We start from the raw sequence: 23439 nt of genomic DNA, 5'->3' as shown, positions 1-23439 counted from the left end.
TTACTATATAGCACAGAGAACTATATCCAGTCTCCCTGGGTAAATTAAAATGGAAAAGACTATAAAAAATATTGTAAAAAAAGAAAAATACTGAATCTTGGAGGTTTTTAACTTAAAAAATAAATTAATTAAAAGACTCATAATGTCCCAAAGACATTTAACCAAAAATCAGAACCTATCACGTCTAACATTTTTCTCAAGGTCAGAAGAATGGAGGCAATATGGAGAGATTATCCATGACCTATGAAACGATTTGAAAATGATCATGTACTAGACTGTGTGATACTAACCATTCTAAGTAAGGAAAGATGAGCATGAGTTTGAGTAATTCAGCATTTCATTACAGAAGTGCATGTGTAAGTAAGGTGAGGTTGTGTCTCTATATTCTTTCCTTACTAGCAACCCCTCCTTTTCTTCAGTTGACTAACTTCTGTTCACACTTCATATTTTCTGAGCAATCCCCACCATGGTGTTCCCAGGACAATCCTTTGGAACATTTACTACAGTGTTTAATAAGATTTGCTGCAACTCTTTATATATGTATCTGTTTCCACCAATAAATCACAGTCTACTTGAAGTCACGGGCAATATCATACTAGCATTTCCTGCACACTTTGAAAGGTCAGGCACATTAACATTTTTTTGTGGACTAAATTAAACAACAGATATGGAACAGAGAGACAGATTGCATGATGCTCGGGTCATGGCTTCTGGACTAGATTGCCTTAGTTCACAAGTCTTATTTTTTTTTTTAAGACTTTTTTTTTTTTTAAGATTAGTTTTGGTTTACAGTGAAATTGAGCACAGGAAAGAGAATTTCCATATAGTCCCTGCTCCTACACATGCATAGCCTCCCGCTTAATCAACATACTCCACCAGAGTGGTACATTTGTTACAACTGATGAACTTACATTGACAAGTCACTCAACAATAATCACTCAAAGTCCAAAATTTACATTAGTGTTCATTCTTGGTGTTGTATACTTCATCAGTCAGTCAGTTTAGTTGCTCAGTTGTGTCTGACTCTTGGTGACCCCATGGACTGCAGCATGCAAGGCTTCCCTGTCCATCACCAACTCCCAGAGCTTGCTCAAACTCATTTCCATCGAGTCGGTGATGCCATCCAACCACCTCATCCTCCGTCATCCCCTTCTTCTCCTGCATTCAGTCTTTCCTAGCATGAGTTCAGTTCAGTTCAGTCACTCAGTCGTGTCTGACTCTTTGCGACCCCATGAACCGTAACACGCCACGCCTTCCTGTCCATCACCAACTCCCGGAGTCCACCCAAACCCATGTCCATTGAGTCAGTGATGCAATCCAACCATCTCATCCTGTGTCGTCCCCTTCTCCTCCTGCCTTCAATCTTTCCCAGCATCAGGGTCTTTTCAAATGTGTCAGCTCTTCGCATCATTGGCCAAAGTATTGGAGTTTCAGCTTCAACATCAGTCCTTCCAGTGAACACCCAGGACTGATCTCCTTTAGGATGGACTGGTTGGATGTCCTTGCAGTCCAAGGAACTCTCTAGAGTCTTCTCCAACACCACAGTTCAAAAGCATCAATTCTTCAGTGCTCAGCTTTCTTTATAGTCCAACTCTCACATCCATACATGACCACTGGAAAAACCATAGCCTTGACTAGACGGACCTTTGTTGGCAAAGTAATGTTTCTGCTTTTTAATATGCTGTCTAGATTGGTCATAACTTTCCTTCTAAGGAGTAAGCGTCTTTGAATTTCATGGCTGCAGTCACCATCTGCAGTGATTTTGGAGCCCAAAAAATAAAGTCAAGAAAGCATATTTAGATACTTTAAAGTTATTTTTGTCTATTCTTCCTTCCCCCAACAACCTCACTTTTTATGTGTGACATATTGAGTAAGACCATTTACCTTCTTGTATGGCTATTTCACTTTCTACATCAGTTAAGTAAAGATAATAGTAATACCTGTCTTAATGGTTTATTATGAATATTAAAATAGTTGGATGACATAGTGAGCTTAGCACTGTGCCTAGAAGTTAGACAACATAATATGACTGGATTATTTTATTGTTTAAATAATCACACTCTTTGTGAGTGTAAATAATCACAACTCTTTGTGACCCCATGGACTATAGTTCACCAAGCTCCTTTGTCCATGGAATTTTACAGGCAAGAATACTGGAGTGGGTTGCCATTTTCTCCTGCCATGGATTTCCCAACCCAGGGATCTGACCAGTGTCTCTTGCATTTTCTACATTGGCAGGTGCATTCTGTCACCCTGAACCAGCTGGGAAACCCCATTGTTTAATTTAGGATTCCAATATAAATGAAAGCATTTGAGAAGGAGGTATTCAGAGTGTTGAAAATGGGATCTCGTATAGAGGAGAGTTGGATATTATTTTGAGATTGAAACTGTGGACGTATCTTGGGGCCAAATTCAAGGTGATCTACAAAAAACAGAGCCACTGAACATGTACAAGTACAATTATGGCATGTGGCAGTGAGATAAAAAACTAAATATGTTGTTTCTGGTTCATACAAAACATAAGCAACAGCAATTGAAAAGAGGATCTAGTAACTTGAAATTCAAACTGAAAAATGATAGTAATGAGAGTTTTTTCTTGGTGATGATGGAATCCATAGATTGAATAAAAGATTGTGTTCTATGTTGAATGTCTTAGCTGGAATATTTTTTAATAATAAATTTTATAGAATATGGTTTTGGTATGAGAGAAACTGTGAGAAAGAGGCCAATAAAGTAATAACTGGTCCCCAGATTTTAAGAAAACCATTTACAATTGTTTCTCATTATTTTGGGATTTGTCCCTTATCCGATGTTAGTCATTCTTTGCAGATAATTTTGAAACAGATGTGTTGTGGGTAGATTTATCTGTGGCTTTGAAAGCTTGTGGGAAGAAGAGAAAATTATAAGGTGATTAAAAGGTTAAAAATATTTAACTCTCTAGAAAAGCATGTCAGTAAATGCAGTTTACACACAGTATCCTCTTTGGAAGAAATAACATGTGTGTCAATGTTTAATGTATGCTATGGAAAGGTAAAAATAAATAGTATTAAATTTTTATATTCTTTATTAAAACAAATTAATTTACTCTTTAGTGAATAAAACAAGTATATGAATATGCTTTTATGCTACATCAATGGATATACTTCATAAAGTGTCATGTACCTTTGATGTCAATAAAGAATTCAAATTGAGAGGAGAATACTAGGCTTCTGATTTAATAAAAACTTTATCAAAAAATATATTCACTAAGGTAAGATATCTGTGAGTAATATATTAACTCTAATATTAATATAGTTAGTGTATTTCATGGATTGTGAAGAGTCTTCTTAATGTGGCTCTTACATATTTATTCTATAGAACGGGAGGGGGGTACTTAAAAACTTCAGGGACTAGATTTCCCCAAATATATAATCTGCCAAATAAGGACTCTCTTTAGTATTTGGGACAGTAATTAATTGTAAACACAATATACAAATGCTTAAGTGTAGCTTAGCCACATTCCAATATGTTTTAACCCTTATTTTGAGTTAATTTCTATGCACTATGGTAGCTCAGCTGGTAAAGAATCTGCCTGCCATGCAGGAGACTCCAGTTTGATTCCTGGGATGGGAAGATTCCCTGGCGAAGAGATAGGGTACCCAGTCCAGCATTCTTGTACTTCCCTGGTGGTGCAGATGGTAAAGAATCTTCCCCAAAATCCTGGAGACCTGAGTTTGATTCCTGGGTTGGGAAGATGCCCTAGAGGAGGGTGTGGCAACCCACTTACTGCAGTATTCTGGCCTGGAGAATCCCATGGACAGAAGGGCCTGGCAGGCTGCCCTCCATGGTCTCCAAGGGTCAGACATGACTAAGCACTGAGCTGGAGACTTCAGATATTTTGCCAATGTCCTTTGAAACAAGATTTGTATTAAACACATTTCCTGTAGTACTTGAAGACTGGATAGTGTGAGGTTTGAAGTCAGAGTCAACAATTATTCCTCCTCATCAGAGTAGCTAATTTCAATTATTATTCACTTTCTGTTTGTAATGATTTCAATTTACTCATGTTAACCTTGTGTTTTGAGTAATTATCAACTTATATCAGTTTCATAGAATATGTGAATTGCTGCTTTCCTTGCCTCTGTGGCAATTGTCATATGACCTGTGACGCAGAAAATGGTTTGGTAATGTCGAGTGACGAAGAATTTTTATAATTTGAAGATAATCGTACTGTTGGGAAGAACATATTTCTTTATAGTACAAGTCTCTAAACAGACTCCTTGAAAATAAAAAGTTTTCATGGTAAAATTTAGTAAATGCCTATTTTATAATACTTCATTTTGGAGATTTAGAGTATATTTTAGCATAGTGAAAGTTTTGAGAAATTGTTCCACAAAACAAAAATATTAAAAGCTGTGGGAATCTGTGAAGTTTTTGCACAAAATATATGTATGTTTACTAGGTTTAACTGGGTATTTACCAAATTTATTTGAGTAGAAAATGGACTAGATTTTCCCAAGTATGTAACCTGTCAAACAGGGCCTCTCTTTAGAATTTTGGGCTGTAATTAATTGGTAACACAATATGCAAATGTTTAAAAATAGCTTAAAAGCAAAACAGAACCTTTTTGAAAATTTATTTTTAGTTCTTTTTCACAGGAAACTTTATTTTGTGTGTTTGCTTATGTATTTATTCAGTTAATGTGTAGAATTTTCTACTCTCTTAGTCTTGCTCAGGTTGCCAAACAGAATAGCATAAACTGGGTGGTTTAAACAACAGAAATTCATCTTCTCAAAGTTCTGGAGGCTGACAGTCAGAGTTCAGTCATATTGAGTGAGGTTGTAGACATGGGTTGTAGACAACTGCCGTCTCACTGTTTCCCCATGTGGCTGAGAGAGAGAGCAAGCAAGCTCCTTGGCGTCTCTTTTTTAAGAGTACTAATCCCATGATGAGGCCTCCCTGATATGTCCTCATCTAAACCTAATTACCTACCAAAGGCCCAACCTTCAAGTACTGTCACATTGGGGTTAGGGTTTCAGTGTAAGAATTTAGAGGGAGTAAAATTCAATCTATAACATGTACCATGTAAAGAGTTAAAGGAATGTTGTATGTTTTAGGTGTATGAGTCACTAATCTGAGGGTACTTCCCAGGTGTCCAGCTGGTGATATTTGAAGTGCCTGCCCCATGGAAATAGGTATTTTGGTGACGGTGGAAAATCATCTCTTTATAGTGTTAGTTCATAATCCATTTGTACTGAGAAGTATACATGGCTGGGACACATACCTACACAGAAAATATGGCAAGATTTCTAAACAAATATAAGATTGAGAAAGTGCTCAAATTTATCATCATTGCATAGAAGTAATGTATCTTTCAAAATTTTGCCATGTGTAGAAAAAAAACTTCATGCAATGGGAAAATGATGCTAATCGTGTATTTCCTGTATTATTTATATTGTAGTCTTTCCCAAAACTAAAGGAACAAATTTCAACTAACAGGTTAATAGGGTCTTTCTAAAATAAAACTATCCATTTATAACCTGTGTATTATAAATCAGCTATAACATTTGGTGAAATATGTACATACGTTTGTCTTAGGAAATTCTTTTTGTTCTTTTATTTTGATGGATTTGTTCCATGAAGTTGATTTGATCTGCAAGATATTAATGAATATCTGTACTTTTCATATTTAAATTAATTTTATAGTCCTCACAAGGGTAATAGTTTTACATATAATCATGTTTTTTTTTTTTTTTTAATATTTTAAAACTGAGATGGAAAAGAAAGAAGATTCAGTTAGTTCAGTTCAGTCACTCAGTCGAGTCCAACTCTTTGCGACCCCATGGGTTGCAGCATGCCAGGCTTCCCTGTCCAACCAACTCCTAGAGCTTACTCAAACTCATGTCCATTGAGTAGGTGATGTCATCCAACCATCTCATCCACTGTTGTCCCCTTCTCCTGCTTTCAATCTTTCCCAACATCAGGGTCTTTTCCAGTGAGTCAGTTCTTCGCATCAGGTGGCCAAAGCATTGGAGTTTCAGTTTCAGCATCAATCTTTCCAATGAATATTCAGGACTGATTTCCTTTAGGATGGACTGGTTTGATCTCCTTGCAGTCCAAGGGACTCTCAATAGTCTTCTCCAACACCACAGTTCAAAAGCATTAATTCTTCGGCGCTCTGCTTTCTTTATAATCCAACTCTCACATCCATACATGACTATTGGCAAAACCATAGTTTTCACTAGATGGACCTTTGTTGGCAAAGTAATGTTTCTGCTTTTTAATATGCTGCCTAGGTTGGTCATAGCTTTTCTTCCATGGGAAAAAAAAAGTTCTCACAAGGGTAATATTTTTACATATTTTTTTTACATATTTTTACGTTTTTTATTAAATATTTTAAAATTGAGATGGAAAAGAAAGATAAGAGGATAAATTATACCTGGTTTCTACTATGGGTAGAGGTAAACCTCAGGATCAAATTGAGCCAGGATCATGATTTGTCCACAGAAAATTCTTTGATGCATATAACTAAAACCTTCAGATATTAAAAAAACTAGAACTCTCTATTCAGTGATAATCCTCTTAATAGTATGTATGTTTTCTACAAAATATATGTATGTACAGAACAGTCTAGTATGTTTTGTAGTCTTTTTTTTTCTATGCATATATATTGCATTTTTTAACTTAATTTCTCTCTTTTGTGATCCAGTATGCCATATATGGAAATCTATATCTTGAGTTTTCATTTAGAACATAAGAATTTCTTTTATTTTCATACATTCCTCATAGACATCACTCTTTCTGACTCCATAATGTTCGAATGGGAGTATAAATCATTAAGCAAATTGTATCTTTCCAATCAAAGATACCAGTATAATGCAGTTCATATATATGAATACGTTTCTCATTTTTTTGGGCTTGGTTTTGAGGAAACTTAATAGAAGAAAATTATGCAGAATGTAAACACGCAGCTGGCACTTTTTGGGTAAATAGATTCAAGAGGGCAAATGAACTCTTCTTGATTAACGGAGCGAGCTGCTTTTATCCCTAATGCTTGTTGTGTCCCAAGACTAAAATCAGTGCTCACTGGCTGCTGTGTATTTTTCTTCATTGTTATCCCATAGGCTGTTTAATTTTATATTCTGCCTCAAAGAAACGGGGTCTTTATTCTCATAACTTTTATGTCTATTCAATTGCTTGTTGTACGGTAGCTCCTGTCTTTTAGATACATGGAGGAAGGAACTGTATCTTCTTGCCTTTCTCTAAATAGGTAGGATTTGGAACCTAAATTTCTGCTAAGCAGCAAGTTTTGCAATTTCCGATTTATAGCTATCACAGTCCGTTTCTGGATTTCACGGGTTTCTTTGCTCCAGTCTCAGGAGGAGAGTTGAACTTAATTTCCCAAGAACTACTGAAGAGGTTAGCAGAAGATGATGCTTGTGGAGGAGGTTAGGGGTTGCAAAATCTGTCAAGCACCCTGCCTCTAACCTTTCAGATATCTCTGGGTATTTTGATGGACTTAGCCTCTTTGAGTTAAGTTAGATTTTTATCTCATACTGAATAAGCACACTACATGGAAGAGTTGGTAACCATTGTACAGTTAGGGGAGAGAGACAGAGATTAGCCTGAGACTGATTTAATGATGCAGACAAAGGAGAGACATCCACCCAGTGATCTCTCTGGAAAAGAAATCTTTTTGATTTCTGCAGAATTGCAGGAAACCATAAGCCTGAGTGGATTCCTAGGTAAGGGAGATACTAAGTGCCGTCATCTCTAAGTGATTACTCCACTCTTAATGCAAGTAGGTGAAAATACTAAAGGCTGCACCATGGCTCGTGTGTGAAGCTGGCAAAAACAATTACCAAAGTCATAAATTTTTATTTCAGTCAAGCTATTAAGGGTAATAATTTGTTTAAGTGAGGTCTTCTGCTTTGATTAGAACTAGGAGAGTTCAGCTACTCTGATACTCTGGGGGTAGAGCTGGGTTACTGGTGTAGTAAGGAGGTTTCAAGGTGTCTGCTGATGAGGCAATTGATCATTCCCTGAAGAAGTGCCTTTGCTAATTGTTTCATTCCTCTTTTCAGTGAAGTTGTTTTTCTTTCCAAGAATAACTTATTTCTAACAAAACAAACAGGTCCATTACAAAAAAAATACTGATTTAGTCAGATATTCAGAGAAGTTAAGTGGCTTGATCAACGTCACACCTTCTAGTAAGTAGGTTGGAGCTACTATTTAAAGTGAGATCTATCCAGACAGTATAACCCATGTTTCTGAGCACTGCACTACACAGCTTCTCCTGGAAGTTCCCTAAATCTCTCTTTAAAGTAATTTAAATATCTAAGTATTTTGTGATTAAATTATCTTCCTAGATTTTCTAGACTTAAACCCTCTAGCAGTTAGTGATCAAGAGTGTGGTAAAGGTAATACACCAAGCCTGTCAATAAGGAGACTTAACTGTAGGTCATGAGGGATAGGGGAAAGTCTTGTTAATCAATAAACCTAACTTCCCCAGCAACCAAAAAGTCTTGTATAATTCCAAGAAGAGCTTCCTCTTGTTCTTAGGGAAAAGGATAAATGACTTGTCTTTCCTTGGAAATCTTTCCTTGGAGTTCTTCCCGCTTCCCCTATTATTTACATAGGTATCTCAAGATTGTTCTCCTCTAATTGTAAAGTCATCCTTAGTAGAGTGTGTGTAGATGACTTTAGGGTGTCACCACCACCAAGGGTATTTGCATTTTAATGGAAGGCTTTAAAAGATCTTAAATCTTCAAGTCTAAAGCAGTAAATCTCTATGGGTGAGATTGGAGGCAAAGTGATAGATTGGGCAGGAGATATCTAGGGTGAAAAGAGCCCACTGGGTCTCTTCTAATCACAGTGTGAAATAAAGTGTTCTTACTTAGTAGCCTGACTTCTACTTCCTGAGTGAGGGCTGTGAAGACAGCTCCTGTGGCCTGAATAATAAAGTACTGCTAAACAGTTTCATCTTCTTTAAAAGCAAAACAAATTCAAGAACTAAAACTTTCAAATCTTAACTTCCTTTTCCTTTCACACTTTTTTTCATGGCATCTTGTTTGAGTTCTCTTGATACTTATTTTTCTCTGAGCTTCAGATGTATATTTAGCATCTTTAGACTCAGAATCCCAAATTTCTTTTGCATCTCACTTTTCATTTCCTGGAATCTTGGAGACTACTGGAATTGGTGAGGAATTTGAAGAATTGTGGTGAAAGTTTTAACGAATTGAATTAAAATTTATTTAAATGCATACAGTAAGCCAGGCACTGAGGTATTTTAAAGACCAAGAAAAAAAAAAAAAGTACACTTTCTACCATACAGTCTTGGGAGTGAAATAAACAAGCAGATTACTATAATCAGTGCAGAAAAGCCTAAAATAGAATTATTCACAATGAACCATCATAGTGCATAGAAGGAATACTCAATAGAAGGCATTGGTAAGAAGGATGATGAATGTTTAGTCAGTAAAATGGGGCTGAGGATGGCTTGATGTAATAGAAGTCTTAGATGGCAAAAACAGTGACTTGTATAGAGGTAGTGTATTAGGAGATCAAAGCAACATAGGACACTGATAATAAATTCATTAAGGCCAAATATAAGCAATGAATGTAGGAAGAAAGGGATGAAGTTGGAAATGTAGACCAGGGCTAACTATTGAAAGGCCTTGTTACCGTGCTGAGTGTCGGTGCTCTAGGGAAGTATCGGTGTCTTTGTGTGTGCGTGCGCTCGGCTGCTCAGTCATGCCCAACTCTTTGTGACTCTGGGCTGTCGCCTGCCAGGCTCCTCTATCCGTAGAATTTTCCAGATAAGAATACTGGAGTGGGTTGCCATTTTCTACTCCAGGGGATCTTCCTGACCCAGGGATTGAACTCATATCTCTTGTGCTTCCTGCTTTGGCAGGCGGATTCTTTACCACTGTGTCACCTGGGAAGTCACGGATGCCTTTAAGCAGTTGAAAAACATGATTAAAAAAAAAAATCCTTCCACAATCAGTACAGAGACTTATCTAGACTTCACTTTCAGCTCTAGCATGGGGCAAAGCTGAGGGTAGGTCTTGAAAGAGCTGTGATAGTAGATCAAATAAGAAAGGAGGGATTGATCTGGAATACAGGTGTGGGCATAGAGAGATATCATCATTGGGATAATATTTAAGTGTACAGAGGAAGGGAAAGACACAGCTGAGTCCTGGATTTTTGGCTTAGTCAATTAGGTGCCATTTTGATTAACCAAGGAAAAGTAGGTTTTAATGGAGAAGATGCTGAGTTCAGATTTGGACAAACTGAATCTTAGATTATTATAAAACATAAGTAGGGATTTCCAGTAGACAGGCATTAATCCGTGTGAATCCCAGGAGAAAGATTCAGGCTGTAGATAAGATTTAGCTGTAATTCCTTACCATATCAGTAATGTTAATAGAAGAAATCACTCAGGGAGAATGGAGACTAGCAGAGCACTGTTGGTGGGCTCTAGGCTAATAATATAAGTTAGAGAATCAACTGAGGATGAAGAGTAATTACAAAGAATAAGTAGCCAGAGAGACGTTTCAGTATCCACAGGACAGTGTCCTTATTGGTTAGCTACCTAAACAGATACACAATCTACTTCCTCTTGGTTCAAAGTCCTCCAGGATATGGCCCTAGGCAATAAGTCTACAGTGTGGATTTCTGGCGCTCATTTTATTTGCCCTGTTTCAACTTATTGGAAAAAATCTTGTATTCACACATTTTTAGGTTTCCATTCCCTTCTCACATTCCCATTGGAGTGTGATTTCTTCTGTTCTTTTTCTCTCCATGTCCAACTCATCATTCAGAATTCTCTTCTAATCTCCCAGGGCCATGAAATCTTAACTCCAACAGGGAGTTGTCTATCATTATCCAGCTTTTCCGCATTAGTGTTCAGACTGCAACTTGCTTAGGACACAGCATATTCGAATTTGCATCCTAGTTTTTTATGCACCAGATTTGTCCCGCTTGACAAGAGTATAAGCTCTTGAAGACTAAGAACCCGTTCTCCCAAATTAGCCCCCACAGTGCACTGCTTTGAAAAGAGCAAATGCAATATTTGTTAAATGATTACATATATTACTTACACTAAATAATAAAGATAGGATCTTTGAATCTTCTGACAAGGCAAAGCATCTCAGTTGAGGCTTACATGGAAATGTTAACTTATGAAGGATGCATCTGGAGGTTTTGATATATCTTGGCACATATTGGCCAGATAAATGACAGAAAAGCCTTTCATAAATGTACATTCGTGATACAGAGGCAGACAGTGGAAACAATGCTAATTATGTTTGTTTCAAAACTTGCTGATATATTCTTCATGTCTTCCTTATACAAGAATGGTGAATATGTGTATCCTTTTCACTTTCTGCTTTGATAATTTTAAACATTATGCTTGTAAAACAGGCAAGTGAAAGAGAAGTACTATTAAAACACAAACACGAAGGATTTTTAATTATTCTAAAGTCAGATATAAGATGCTACTCTGGCCATTTCTTAATGATGTCCTACAAATAACCCTAAGCATTTCCAATATAATTTTTAGTATATTTAAAGTAAGGCAACCTTAGTGGGGCTCTTCATTTAAATAGAATAAGGGTTAAATGATAACTTGACTTATCTTTTAAATGACAAAAAATAAAGAAATTGCAAGACCTTTTCACACATTAGATATGTATTGTCATTTATCATCTAGATATCAGGCTAGCAGTGCAAAGTAATAAAACATATCATCGAAAAATGTGCTATAGGTCTGAATCACTCTTTCATTCCACCTCCCAGCTAACTGTAGTATTAAATCAAACAAGCAGAACATTTCCTTAGGCAGCCATTGCCTTTTAATTTCCTGAAGAACCTTAAAATATCATTCATTACAAGTACTACACATATTTGGTTTTTAAAAGTCTCATAAATCAATAGCAGGCTGACTGTAATAATTATTACAAGTTAGTGCATAATTTTCGTGCTGAAGGCTGCATGCAGAACTTTAGCATATGCAAACGAGGCAATTCAAACTGTGTATAGATATTAATATGAAGAAGCAGGTAACGAGGTGCAGGCTATGAATTATGCATCAAGAGTGGCTGATCTTCAATGAAGAAAATGAATTCAGCATGTAATCTAATTAGTGATGGAAGTCTATTACATCTAACTGCAAAAGCAACCGTCCTTGAAACAAATTTATTTACAGTCCATGTTACCACTTGAAACAACTTTGAAATGATGTGTAAGACAACAGCTTAATTGTAAAAATTTTTTGTTTGTTTGTTTCAGTTCTAGACCTGGAAGGCCTCCTAAGAGGACTCAAAGTGTCACCTCCCCAGAGAACTCTCACATCATGCCACATTCTGTCCCGGGTCTTATGTCTCCTGGGATAATCCCACCAACAGGTAAGAGCGCTACTGACTGATGCCTAAAATATTCAAAATCAGCCAACACCATTGCTTTCATGTATGCCTGTGCTTACATAGATGTTTACACTCATCAGCTATATTTTGTTCACACTAAGACCATGTTACTGATGAGAATTTATTTCAAAACTGCATTATGATTATCATCACTTCCTTATTTAAAATAAAATGAAAGAAGTTTTATTGAACACAGTTCTAGGATTTATTCTAATTAATTCTCTTGCTAATATCAAATAACAAATTATTATCCCTAGCTCAGAGAGAATCAATGACTTTCCCAAGGTCAGTCAGCTGATCACTGTCAGTGGCTAGTCAAACCCAGATCTCTGGATTCTAATCTTATGTTTCATTCCGTAAAAACTCCAAACTAGATTAACATGCATCCAAACAAAACACCATAACTATGTCAAATAGAAATATCTCCTATTTTTTCCTAAACTATTAGTACTAGATTTTTTTCAATGTGCAAGTAAAAGAATACTCTTGGCCACATAAGCTCTATGTCATAAACAACTTTAATAATGTACTGCATGCAAAAATAGCTCATTTGATTTTCACCACCTGAATGTGTTCATTAATTCTTTTATTTACTCATACATGTCTTCTCACTTTCCAAGTTTCATCCAGACTCAGAACAAATTAAACTAATAGTCATAATAAAATTATTATTATATAGCATAGTATTTATTTATTCTTGCCATCATGAAAGTTTGTTGAGGAGATAGACATATAAATATGTAAGCGTCATTTAACAATAACTGGAACAGGAAAAAGAATCTAGCAAGATCAGGAGAAAGTCTTCATTTTTTTTCTCTGAATACCCATATTAGTGTTTTCTTTTTCTATTGTAACACTTGTCTTTCTGTGATACAATCATAGGTGTCTTATTTCACATTCCATACTGCATTGAAAGCTCCTTGGGAGGAATGGCTCTTTTAACTCACCTTTACTTTTGTGGCAGTGTCTGAACAGTTTGTTCACTTTTATGAACCTTTATCAAACATCCACTGAGTTGAATTTGAAGTTATTTGTTCATTTTATGTATTTACATTTTTTAGTAAGATACCAAAGGTTTTTAAAGTAAATGATTCACTTTCCAATGAAGAATTATAGTTTTATGCTAATGCTTGCAGGTGAAAAATTGAAAATCAGAAAAATGAAATCAATAGCTGAAAATAACCCAATTACAGAGCATGTATCATCATTTCTATTCGTTAATTTAGGTCATGATTCACAAGTGACTGAATCCTACTGCCTGAAATTCTAATTCTAAATTTGATACTTAGGAATGAAGTAGGTAGCATTTTGTTAAGGCTGAACATTTTATTTAACTGATTAAAATTTTCTGATTTGCAAATTTTGGGCAAGGGGGTTGGTACTGTGCAGACAAAATGGAAAGAAAATCTTAGCTTTTTATGTTTTATGATTGAAAGACTCAGGTGTGCTAGGAGAAAAACAAGTGTCTTTGACTTCTCAACGAATATGTCTGGGGCTTTAAAAATAATCATTTTAATAATCATTATTTTGTATTTGATAAGTTTGTGTTGATTCTAACTAATCACAGTTATATTTGGGGTGAAAAGTATTCTAGATTGTTTTCGTATTGAAATAGGGAAGATCTAGTTCCAAATTGCCTGCCAGCATTTTAAGGTGAAAGCAATAAATACTTCACCACCTACGAGATGGTGAGATAAGATGATATAATCAGGATCTAAGTGTAGCAGCACCTTCCACAATTAAGACCATCAAGTAACTTTGGGGTAAGTGAAGTTTCGAAACAACTGAATATCACAAGCCAAACTGAAAATCAAATTATTAAGTCATTTTTGATAGATCCCTTTCTGAAATATCTTACACACTTTTTTGACTTGGTGAACAGAGATACTGAAGGTAATTTTAACTTGACTCATCACTTCATTTTTGAAGCAGGACCATTTCATATATTTTATGTGCTTTTTAAAAAAACTTTTGCTCTTCCTAATATGTTGTGAGCCCAGAAATTAAGATTTCTCTTGAGCTATTACATTGAAACAAACCTTAAGAGTCATATTCTAGAGGAGGATGAGGAAATGGAGACTTACCAGGAGAGGAGACTGAATTTGAAGAAGTGGATTTAGATAGTTTAATACTCTATAGAGCCCAGGGAATGGCTTTAAAACAAGTCTTGTGAGCTCACTGTTGCCTAGTTCACTTAATTCAAATTTTGGACTTTGGGCCAAAGATTTGAAGCTGCCAGAAGTTTGACCGTTGTGCATGAATCATGCTATCTTAATATATTCTAATGGTTGCTCTTTTTACACAAAGTTTTTCTAGATGGAGAAGTCTCTAGATTTTAGAGACTACAGAATAATATCTTAAAATCTTGGAGAATGTTTATGCTATCTTAAAACATTACCTGGAAATTTAATCATTGTAAAGCTATCATATAGTTCACAAAGGCGTGTAACACTTTTCTCCCAAGGAGTACTTAGTGTACTGGGGGAATATGATTCAATATGGATATATAGACTTTTTGTCCCAGAACTTTATTTATATTTGTTACTTTCTTTAAAAGTAGAATGCTATTTTTTCCCATAATGGGAAAGATAAAATATGTTATTTCTTGAAACACTGAAAAAACTATATATCAACATTTTTTTTTTTTTTTTCTTTTTTAGCATTAAGCAAAGTAGTTTAAGGACATTTCTCTATATTTTTGACCTGTGAGTTTGGAGTTTAAAACATCTTTTTCCCAGGAATCTGTAGTTATATCAGGGCTTCCTAGGTGATGCTAGTGATAAAGAACCTACCTGCCAATACAAGAGATGTAAGAGATGTGGGTTTGATCCTTAGGTTGGGCATGGCAACCCACTCCAATATCCTTGCCTGGAGAATCCCATGGACAGAGGAGCTTGGTAGGCTGCAGTCCATAGTGCTGCAAAGAATTGAATAGGACTGAAACCACTTAGCACGCAGAATAGTTATATCAGTATCTTTTAATGACTTGGAAATCATTGTTCTAAAACTAGCAAAACAAGTACAAAAACCTATAGACCTCAAAAGAACAAAGAAGAAAACAAACTCACTCTCAAATCTCAAATCCTTTCTAAGATTACATCATTGGCTGCATATAAATATTGACCTGTACTTTTGTACTCCAATATTACCATTTGAAAAGCATGAAAGATACAGATTCACCTTCAAGGTTGTCTGAATTGGTCCTTGAAAAAAGTTTATTTATTTTGATAATTTATAAAAATCTGTCAATTTGTTTCTAATCATTTCCTCATTTTTCTTTTCAACAACTGAACACTGTAGTTAAGTTATGATCTTTCCTTAAGGAATTTGCTTTTCTAAAAAAAAAAGAAAGACTATATTTTTAAAAAGTGTGTTCCCAGCCCTAGGATTATTTACTTAGGTGTCTATAATTTGAAAAGAAAAAAACTTTAAAATTGCTTATGGAGTTTTTGTTTGCTATTTTGGTTGTTCAAGTGGGCTTGTGTGTAACCTTAGAAGGGGGCGTGGGCAGATGGTGATAATTTCTAAATTTATGGTTGTCACGGGTGCCATGGCAACCAGAAGTGGAAGTTAATGAAAGAAAGAAGGCTCTTTGTAGAGTCTCACAACACCACACCTCCTGTAGTGCTCTCTACATTTATTTGGACTGAGCACATATCATAAATCATTTTTGATAATAAATACCAGTTTGAAATAAATTCATCCTAGCAACAGAATTTCAGTAACATTCATACATTTTATAGAATCATGTGTATTTTACAATTAAGGAAAGATTTATTTAAGAATTCTAAATACTCCCCTTCTGTGCCAGGAGTGCAATTTGGGATAGCATATTTGGCCAACTTCTTGATTTTATCTTTAGGGCAGAATGCAAACTAGTTTTGAAACACAATTTTCATGTAAGTATTAAGAAATAACTCTGTGAGCCTCAAATATTTGCTTTTTTCATTAAAAAAGTTATCCATTACCTATTTTTTCCAAATACATTCAAATTAAATGAATGAATGATTCATAGTTTTGCTTCTTAGACATATCTTTTCTCTCACTGTAACCTTGTAGGCAAATAATCAATACATGATCAGGATAAAAAAAAAAGCAATTGTAAATACACATGCACTATGCTTAAAAAGTAAGAACCTATAAATGCAGTTTTATTATTGTGGAAATAATACTATGCTAGGGCAGTATTAGCAAGAGTCAATTCTGTTGAAATATTTTCATCTTAAAAAAGTAGTAGGAAAGTATTCTCATGTGAATTTATAGTTCAAAGACATTGTCAAAGTTTATAGGCTTTATTTTTCTTTTTAAATATTACCAAGTAACTGGCAACTGCATCCAAACTACCTGTTTTTTTTTTTTTTTTTTCTGTAGTATCAACATTTGTAATATTTTAAATTCATTAAGCATTTCAACTTCCAAGGGAAAAATTCATTATGTGGAAATGTGTTTTCTATATTGAGAACTTTATCATAACAAATGCATTGTATTCCCTGGAGAGACTCCCAAGTAAGAATAACAAGTAAAACAGTCACAAATGAGTTGATCATCTTCACTAATAATTTAAACATAAAAATCTTTTGAATGCCTTACTCAAAGAATAAATATGATACAAAATACTTAAGACATTAATGTTTACGTAGTATGTGTAAGTATGTATTTTCATACTTCTGTATGTAGGAAATACTTGTGAAACTTAATCATTGGACATTTTGAAAGTAATGCATTTGACCTATCAGTATCTGATGCATGTTGTTCGTTGTTGCTGTTTAGTAGCTAAGTCCTATTTGATTCTGTTGAGACCCCATGGACTCAAGCAGCCTGCCAGGCTCCTCTGTCCATGGGATTTTCCAGGCAAGAATACTGCCATGGATTGCCATTTCCTTCTTTATGGGATCTTCCCAACCCAGGGGTCCGAATTCACATCTCTTGCATTGGCAGGCATTTCTTTATCACTGAGCCACCAGAATTTCAAATATTTTTCCCTTTAAATTTTTCTTAAAGAGAAAGTAATTTATCTTCTTTTTCCTTTTTGGAGGGTGGATAGCTCAGTTGGTAAAGAATCAGCCTGCAATGCAGGAGAACCGGTTCGATTCCTGGGTCAGGAAGATCCGCTGGAGAAGGGATGGGCTACCCACTCCAGTATTCTTGGGCTTCCCTGGTGGCTCAGCTGGTAAAGAATCAGCCTGCAATGTGGGAGATCTGGGTTTGGACCCTGGGTTGGGAAGATCTCCTGTAGAAGGGAAAAGCTAGCCACTCTACTATTCTGGCCTGAAGAATCCCTTGGACCCCTGGAGAAGTCCATGGGATCACAATTGTTGGACACGACTGAGCACTTTAACCTAAATTCGAAATTCATCACATAATTTGTTTAAATTTAAAACTTGTACTGAACACTCTGTTAGTCTCCGGTGGCTGCTGTAACAAATTACCACTTATATTGTGACTAGAATAAATAAAAAATTAATTCTGTCACAATTCTGAGTGAGTGAAGTCGCTCAGTCGTGTTCGACTCTTTGAGACTCTGTGGACCGTAGCCTACCAGGATCCTCAGTCCATGGGATTTCCCAGGCAAGAATACTGGAGTGTGTTGCCATTTCCTTCTCCAGGGGATCTTCCTGAACCCGGGTCTCCTGCATTGTAGGGAGATGCTTTACCGTCTGAGCTACACGGAAGCCCAAAGTCACAATTCTAGAGAAGTTCAAAATCAAGCACCACAGGTCCAACTCAAGCTATCGGTGGGGCCACACTCCTTCTGGAATCTCTTTGGCAGCACCTGTTTCCTTGCCTTTTCGAGCTTCTGGAAACTCCAGCTTCCCTTGACTTGTGACCATAATTTCCATCTGTTCTTGTGTGTGTGTCCTTGTGTGTGTGTAAATCTCCTTTTGCTTCTCTTGAAAGGAAACTTGTGAATGTATTTAGGACTTGTGAATGTATTTAGGACACATCGGATTATCCAAAATCAACTCCCATCTCAAAATCATCAGTGTCATCATATTTCCAAAGACTCTTCTTTTAAGGAGGCATTCACAGGTTAAAAAATGTGGGCATAACTTTGGGATCCTTGTCAGCCTTCCACACCCAGATTGTTCCTGGTTGAGATATTATGAGGGCCCCAAGTGTGGTGTGGAAGTTATCCATACCAATGGATTTGGTGATTGTTTGCCACAGTATGCCATTGTGTAGAGTACTGCTTGCCACAAAGCAGGTATTCAACATAAGTATTTGTTCAGGAAATATGGCTAATATGTGTTTATCAGGGGATTTCTGTGAGACATGATTAAACCTCAGAGTTACGAATTTCAACATTGGTGTTATAATGCAGTTTATAAAATCCATTTAAGTAGTTAGGCTCCAGATTAAAGATGCAGAGTCTAGGGCCTAATGGAGGTGTACTAGGTAAATGGAGGGCATTATTTGTTTGTTTGTGGGTTGTGATGTCTACATTTCAGTGTTATCAACAGTAATTGATGAAATTAATATTTCTATATTGATGTTCTAAAGAAGCAATATTTTCAGGAATAGAATGATAACATAGAATATACTAGTCTTTAAAATTACTGCATATATATAAATGTACCCACAGTATCTTGATATACAACTAATTTAATACATACATGAATAATACATAGCTCATAACTAAATGTAAGTATTGCATTGGCATGAAAGACTAGATAATAAATATATTTACTTTATTAAATATGTGGTATATATTATAATCAAGCATTTCAGTCAAATTATATATAATATGTCCTGGTTATTACTAGCATAGAAATTTATTAAAATATTTCCAAAGTTGTTAAGTAAAGATTGTTATTAAAGATTTAATTGAATAATCACATATTACTAGACTTCTGGACAGGCCTCTCATCTGCTTAATTTAGAAGAAAATTACAGTCCTTTCCTCCCTAATTTGTTTCTTCCAAATTTCTATTGAGTTCTGTAGTCTCCTATGCCTACACTGGTCCATACTCAGAGTTATAATCTACTTAAATTTCTCTCTCAGCAGATTTTGTAGTAATGAAGTTGATAATATACTTAACTGACTAATTGCAAGATATTATTTGCTTCTTTTTTTAGTAATATGATGTCTCCTGTGACAGAAGAGAAGTTTATTTGCGTTGAGAAAAGCAAATCGGATTTTAAGGGTCAATTTTTGATTATGCTAGTGGATGGTGTGTGGATTTAGCCAGAGCTTTGTGGATTATCTTTTTATTTGTGGGATTCTTATACAAAATTCTAGTCCCTCATTTATACAACATGTCACTTGCTGTCTTTTAGCGCCTACCTGCGTGCTCAGTCCTGTCTGAATCTTTGCAACCCCGTGAACTGTAGTCTGCCAGGTTCCTGTCTCCTGAGAGGTCCCTGTCTTTTACTGCTTGCTTTAATTTATTGACCAGCAGGAGGTGCTATTACTATCTTTTTTTCCTTCTCTAGACTTCCCAGGTGACACAGTGGTAAAGAATCTACCTCCCAAAGCAAGAGACACAGGAGATGTGGGTTCAATTCCTGGGTCAGGAAGATCCCTCGAAGTAGGAAATGGCAACCCACTCCAGTATTCTTGCCTGGAGAATCCCATGGACAGACAGCTTGGTGGGCTACAATTCACAGAGTCAAAGAGTCAGATATGACTGAGCACACACACATGGCTCCTTCCCTAACCAAGAGAAGTGAGAAATACATTAAATAATGTTCATTCAGAAAAAAGAAAAATGACCAAAGACTCTTTATAGCTGCATGGCCTATATAGCCCAGGCTCCTCTGTTCATGGAATTATCCAGGCAAGCATACTGGAGTTGGTAGCTGTCTCCTTCAGGGGATCCTCCCATCCCAAGGATTAACCCTGGTCTCCGGCATTGCAGACAGATTCTTTACTGTCTGAGCCACTGAGAATACCCTTCTTCACTTTCACTTTTTCAATCAATAGAAGTGATGAATACATTAAATAATATTCATTCAGGAAAAACAACTAAATCTGCTATAGATATATTTTGAGTATTCCTAAAGATATTGTAGAACAAAAGCTATACGATAAACAGAATTATTGTTTAGTTTCCTTCTCTGTCTTTGGTAGGCTTTTTTCCCTTTGGCTAATCCAAACTTCAATTTGTTTCCTTAATGAAGTGTTCTAGCTTTGTTACTAAGGATTTAAATTCCGTGTTGAAATTTGTATTATCTCCATGCGTATTGAGGTATGTTTTGCAACTTTTATGCTCTTCTTTGTAAAGAATAGAATTGCTAATTGCAAGTGTTGACAGGACCAAGCATTGCGAATAAAGTTGGCAAAGGTCAGAAAAATAGCTATATTATTAAAACCTGAATTCATTTTCCCAAAGCATTATTGCTCTAGTTGTAAATGAACCTAAGGCCTGATTTGAAAACATTCTAAATGAAAATCACTGAAGGATTTTGTTTGTGCAGCTATATAAACCAGTGTTGTGATAAAAATTCTGGAAGTGCTAGACACCTAAGCTTGATGGTTAAGGTTATAAAGTCTGGAGAAAGAGAAGCAACATAGTTTTACTCTGCACATCAGATGACATCTGGAATCTTATGCTCAGTCATGGCATCACAGTCTTTAGTAGGACATTGACAAACTCATTAAGGTCATTAAGGGAATAGCCTAGATGATAGGGTTTGGGAAATGATGGTAATGTTTAGTCTTAAGAAGAGTTACAGAGGGTCTGAAGTGTATGATAAAGTCGATTCATACTGTGCTCTTTCAAGGACTAACTAAATCTAACTGATGAACAGTAATTATAGACGTCTACATTGGCTTCCATAAGAAAGAGTCTTGCTACAAGGAGAACTATCTAAAAGTGAAGATTACTACTCTTAAAACATTAACTTTTCCTTTTGACAGAAGGGTTTAATAGGAAAGTGGGATGAAAAGTTAGCAATAGTACTTATATTTAATTATTTTTTATTGGCCATATTGTTCACAGTACAGAAGTGTAATAGTTTTAAAACAAATTCCTTCATCCCCAGACCACCAACCTTCCATTTCCTTTCTTAGTAATTACTGTTAGGGAAATTTGAAGGTAATTCTGCATTGGAAGGAGGTAGATTGAATAAGGCAATCTTATTCCTTTCTAATTACAAAGTTTGATGTTTCTATTTTATTTTACTTTGAATTATTTTTCTAAATTTTGTATGGTGCCTTTCTGGTTAAAAGACATTCATCCTTTTAACCCCATCCTTCAAGGTTTTATAGTCATATTCTTTCATAGTTTTTGAGATGGTTTTTAAACATTACTTTTGAGAAGAATGTTTCATGTTTATAAGCTATCATACTGTTTCTTACCCTGGTATTTATGGATGGATTGGTTAACTCATGGGCAAGACTGTGACCGTAGGCTCACAAATACATTTTTTCCAATTAAAAGAAAATTTTGAATGTTTTATGCTCCTTTGTTCTCTTTGTCCTTCTTTTATGAGTACTCTGTGAAGGGGTCCATAGCTGTAAGAATAATAATAGGATAAAATGACAATCATTAAATATTACATAAGAGAATATTTTTAGGCATGGTAGGATTTAGAATGAAGGGTGAAAAATATTATTTTAACCAATAAAGATCATCAGAATTGATAACAGAAAGGCATGAATTCTTAAAGGGATTTAAATGAAAGACCTTGAACTTTACTGTAAATTAATTTGATTTTACTTTCTACTATAAAAAATAAAGTCTCCAAGAGAGGTGTCAGTTTTATTATTATTGAAGTATAGTTGATTTATAGTGTTGTGTTGATTTCTGCTGTACATCAACATGTTTCAGTGATACATATATTATATATGTATATAAATGTATGTATATACATACACTTTATTATGTTCTTTTCCATCATGGTTTATCTCAGGGTATTGAATATAGTTCCCTGTCAATTCTAGAAATTTGTGGAATACTTCCAACAATCAACTTTTAAAATGTATAATGATTGAACCAGTCAAGTATTTTGATCCTTTATTTTTTCAAGTATAAAGAATCTTTTTATCTCAAAATTATTTTCTCATTAAATTGCCATGAATGTCAAATGACAGTTTATAACAGTATTCTGTAAATGATGGAGCTTGGCAAAGATAAAGTAGTATTAATGTAATTAAATAGGCTGATCCAAGTGTTACTGATTATTATTGCAGACTATCATTCCTTTGGATTTAAGAATAAAACTGATAACTTTGAAAAGACATATAACTTAGGTTTAGAAGTCTTAGTTTGGCAGTTTATTCAAATTCATGTAATGTGCTCTCTAGATAATCCTAATAGAATTAGTTAACACTAAAATTTGGTTATTACAAGTTTATTTTCAGGGCTTACTTACAATAATTTCTTTTTATAAATTTTTGTTTGTGGCAGAATAAGCCTTATGGCTATGAAATATCATTGCTACTGTTATAACATATGTTTAAACTGTCATATATTGCTCTTTGAAATATGCACACCACAAATGCTAGTAGACTTTAAAAATGAAGATTGCTTTCAATTGATTTCAGCTGTATGCTGTACTATTAATTGTTGAAATGAATTGACATATACTGTAAAGTAAACAATAAGCTAGTTTTCAAAATGATAAAACTGTAACCTAATTCAATAAATTGAATCAGATTATGCAAACACTTTTGCACTTCATTAAGGAAGTAGTCAGTATAATTAATGTGAGAGCACTTTATCATGTTCACTTGTTGATATATGGCTAAGGAGATGTACAGCAGATTAAACTATTTCCAGATCTACTTTTGTGCCATTTCCCATTTTAACTAAAGTTACCATAAACCAGATTCCTGGAGAACACCAAAATGGATTTGATCCTTTTATCATCACTGATTTTATAATAGAATTAGTAGGCTATAGTTTTCTCTAAAGACATGCATTTTTTTTTAAACAACATGATGCTGTGATGTAATTCCTAACTAGGAACTGAAACGTCTGGTTTTTATTCTCTTTCTCATCACTTTTAGCAATGTGGCCTTGGCTAACATTACCTGGCCTCAATAATTACAAGATAGATGTATGTGTGAGTGTTCAATCACTTCAGTCAT

At 35.2% G+C, this 23439-nt stretch overlaps 1 protein-coding gene across 1 annotated transcript in view; it reads left to right on the top strand.

Annotated features, from left to right (window-relative positions):
• Window positions 1-23439, top strand: part of DACH1 (dachshund family transcription factor 1) — a 452631-nt gene that overhangs the window by 176191 nt on the left and 253001 nt on the right. The window contains 1 exon segment of the mRNA XM_061133018.1: window positions 12271-12386. Within this exon segment, the coding sequence (XP_060989001.1) occupies window positions 12271-12386 (116 nt within the window).

The sequence above is a fragment of the Dama dama genome, chromosome 30 (assembly GCF_033118175.1).
Source record: "Dama dama isolate Ldn47 chromosome 30, ASM3311817v1, whole genome shotgun sequence".
Taxonomy (NCBI): domain Eukaryota; kingdom Metazoa; phylum Chordata; class Mammalia; order Artiodactyla; family Cervidae; genus Dama; species Dama dama.
Note: the sequence above shows the minus strand (reverse complement) of the source record. Positions and strands in the feature narration are given on the sequence as shown.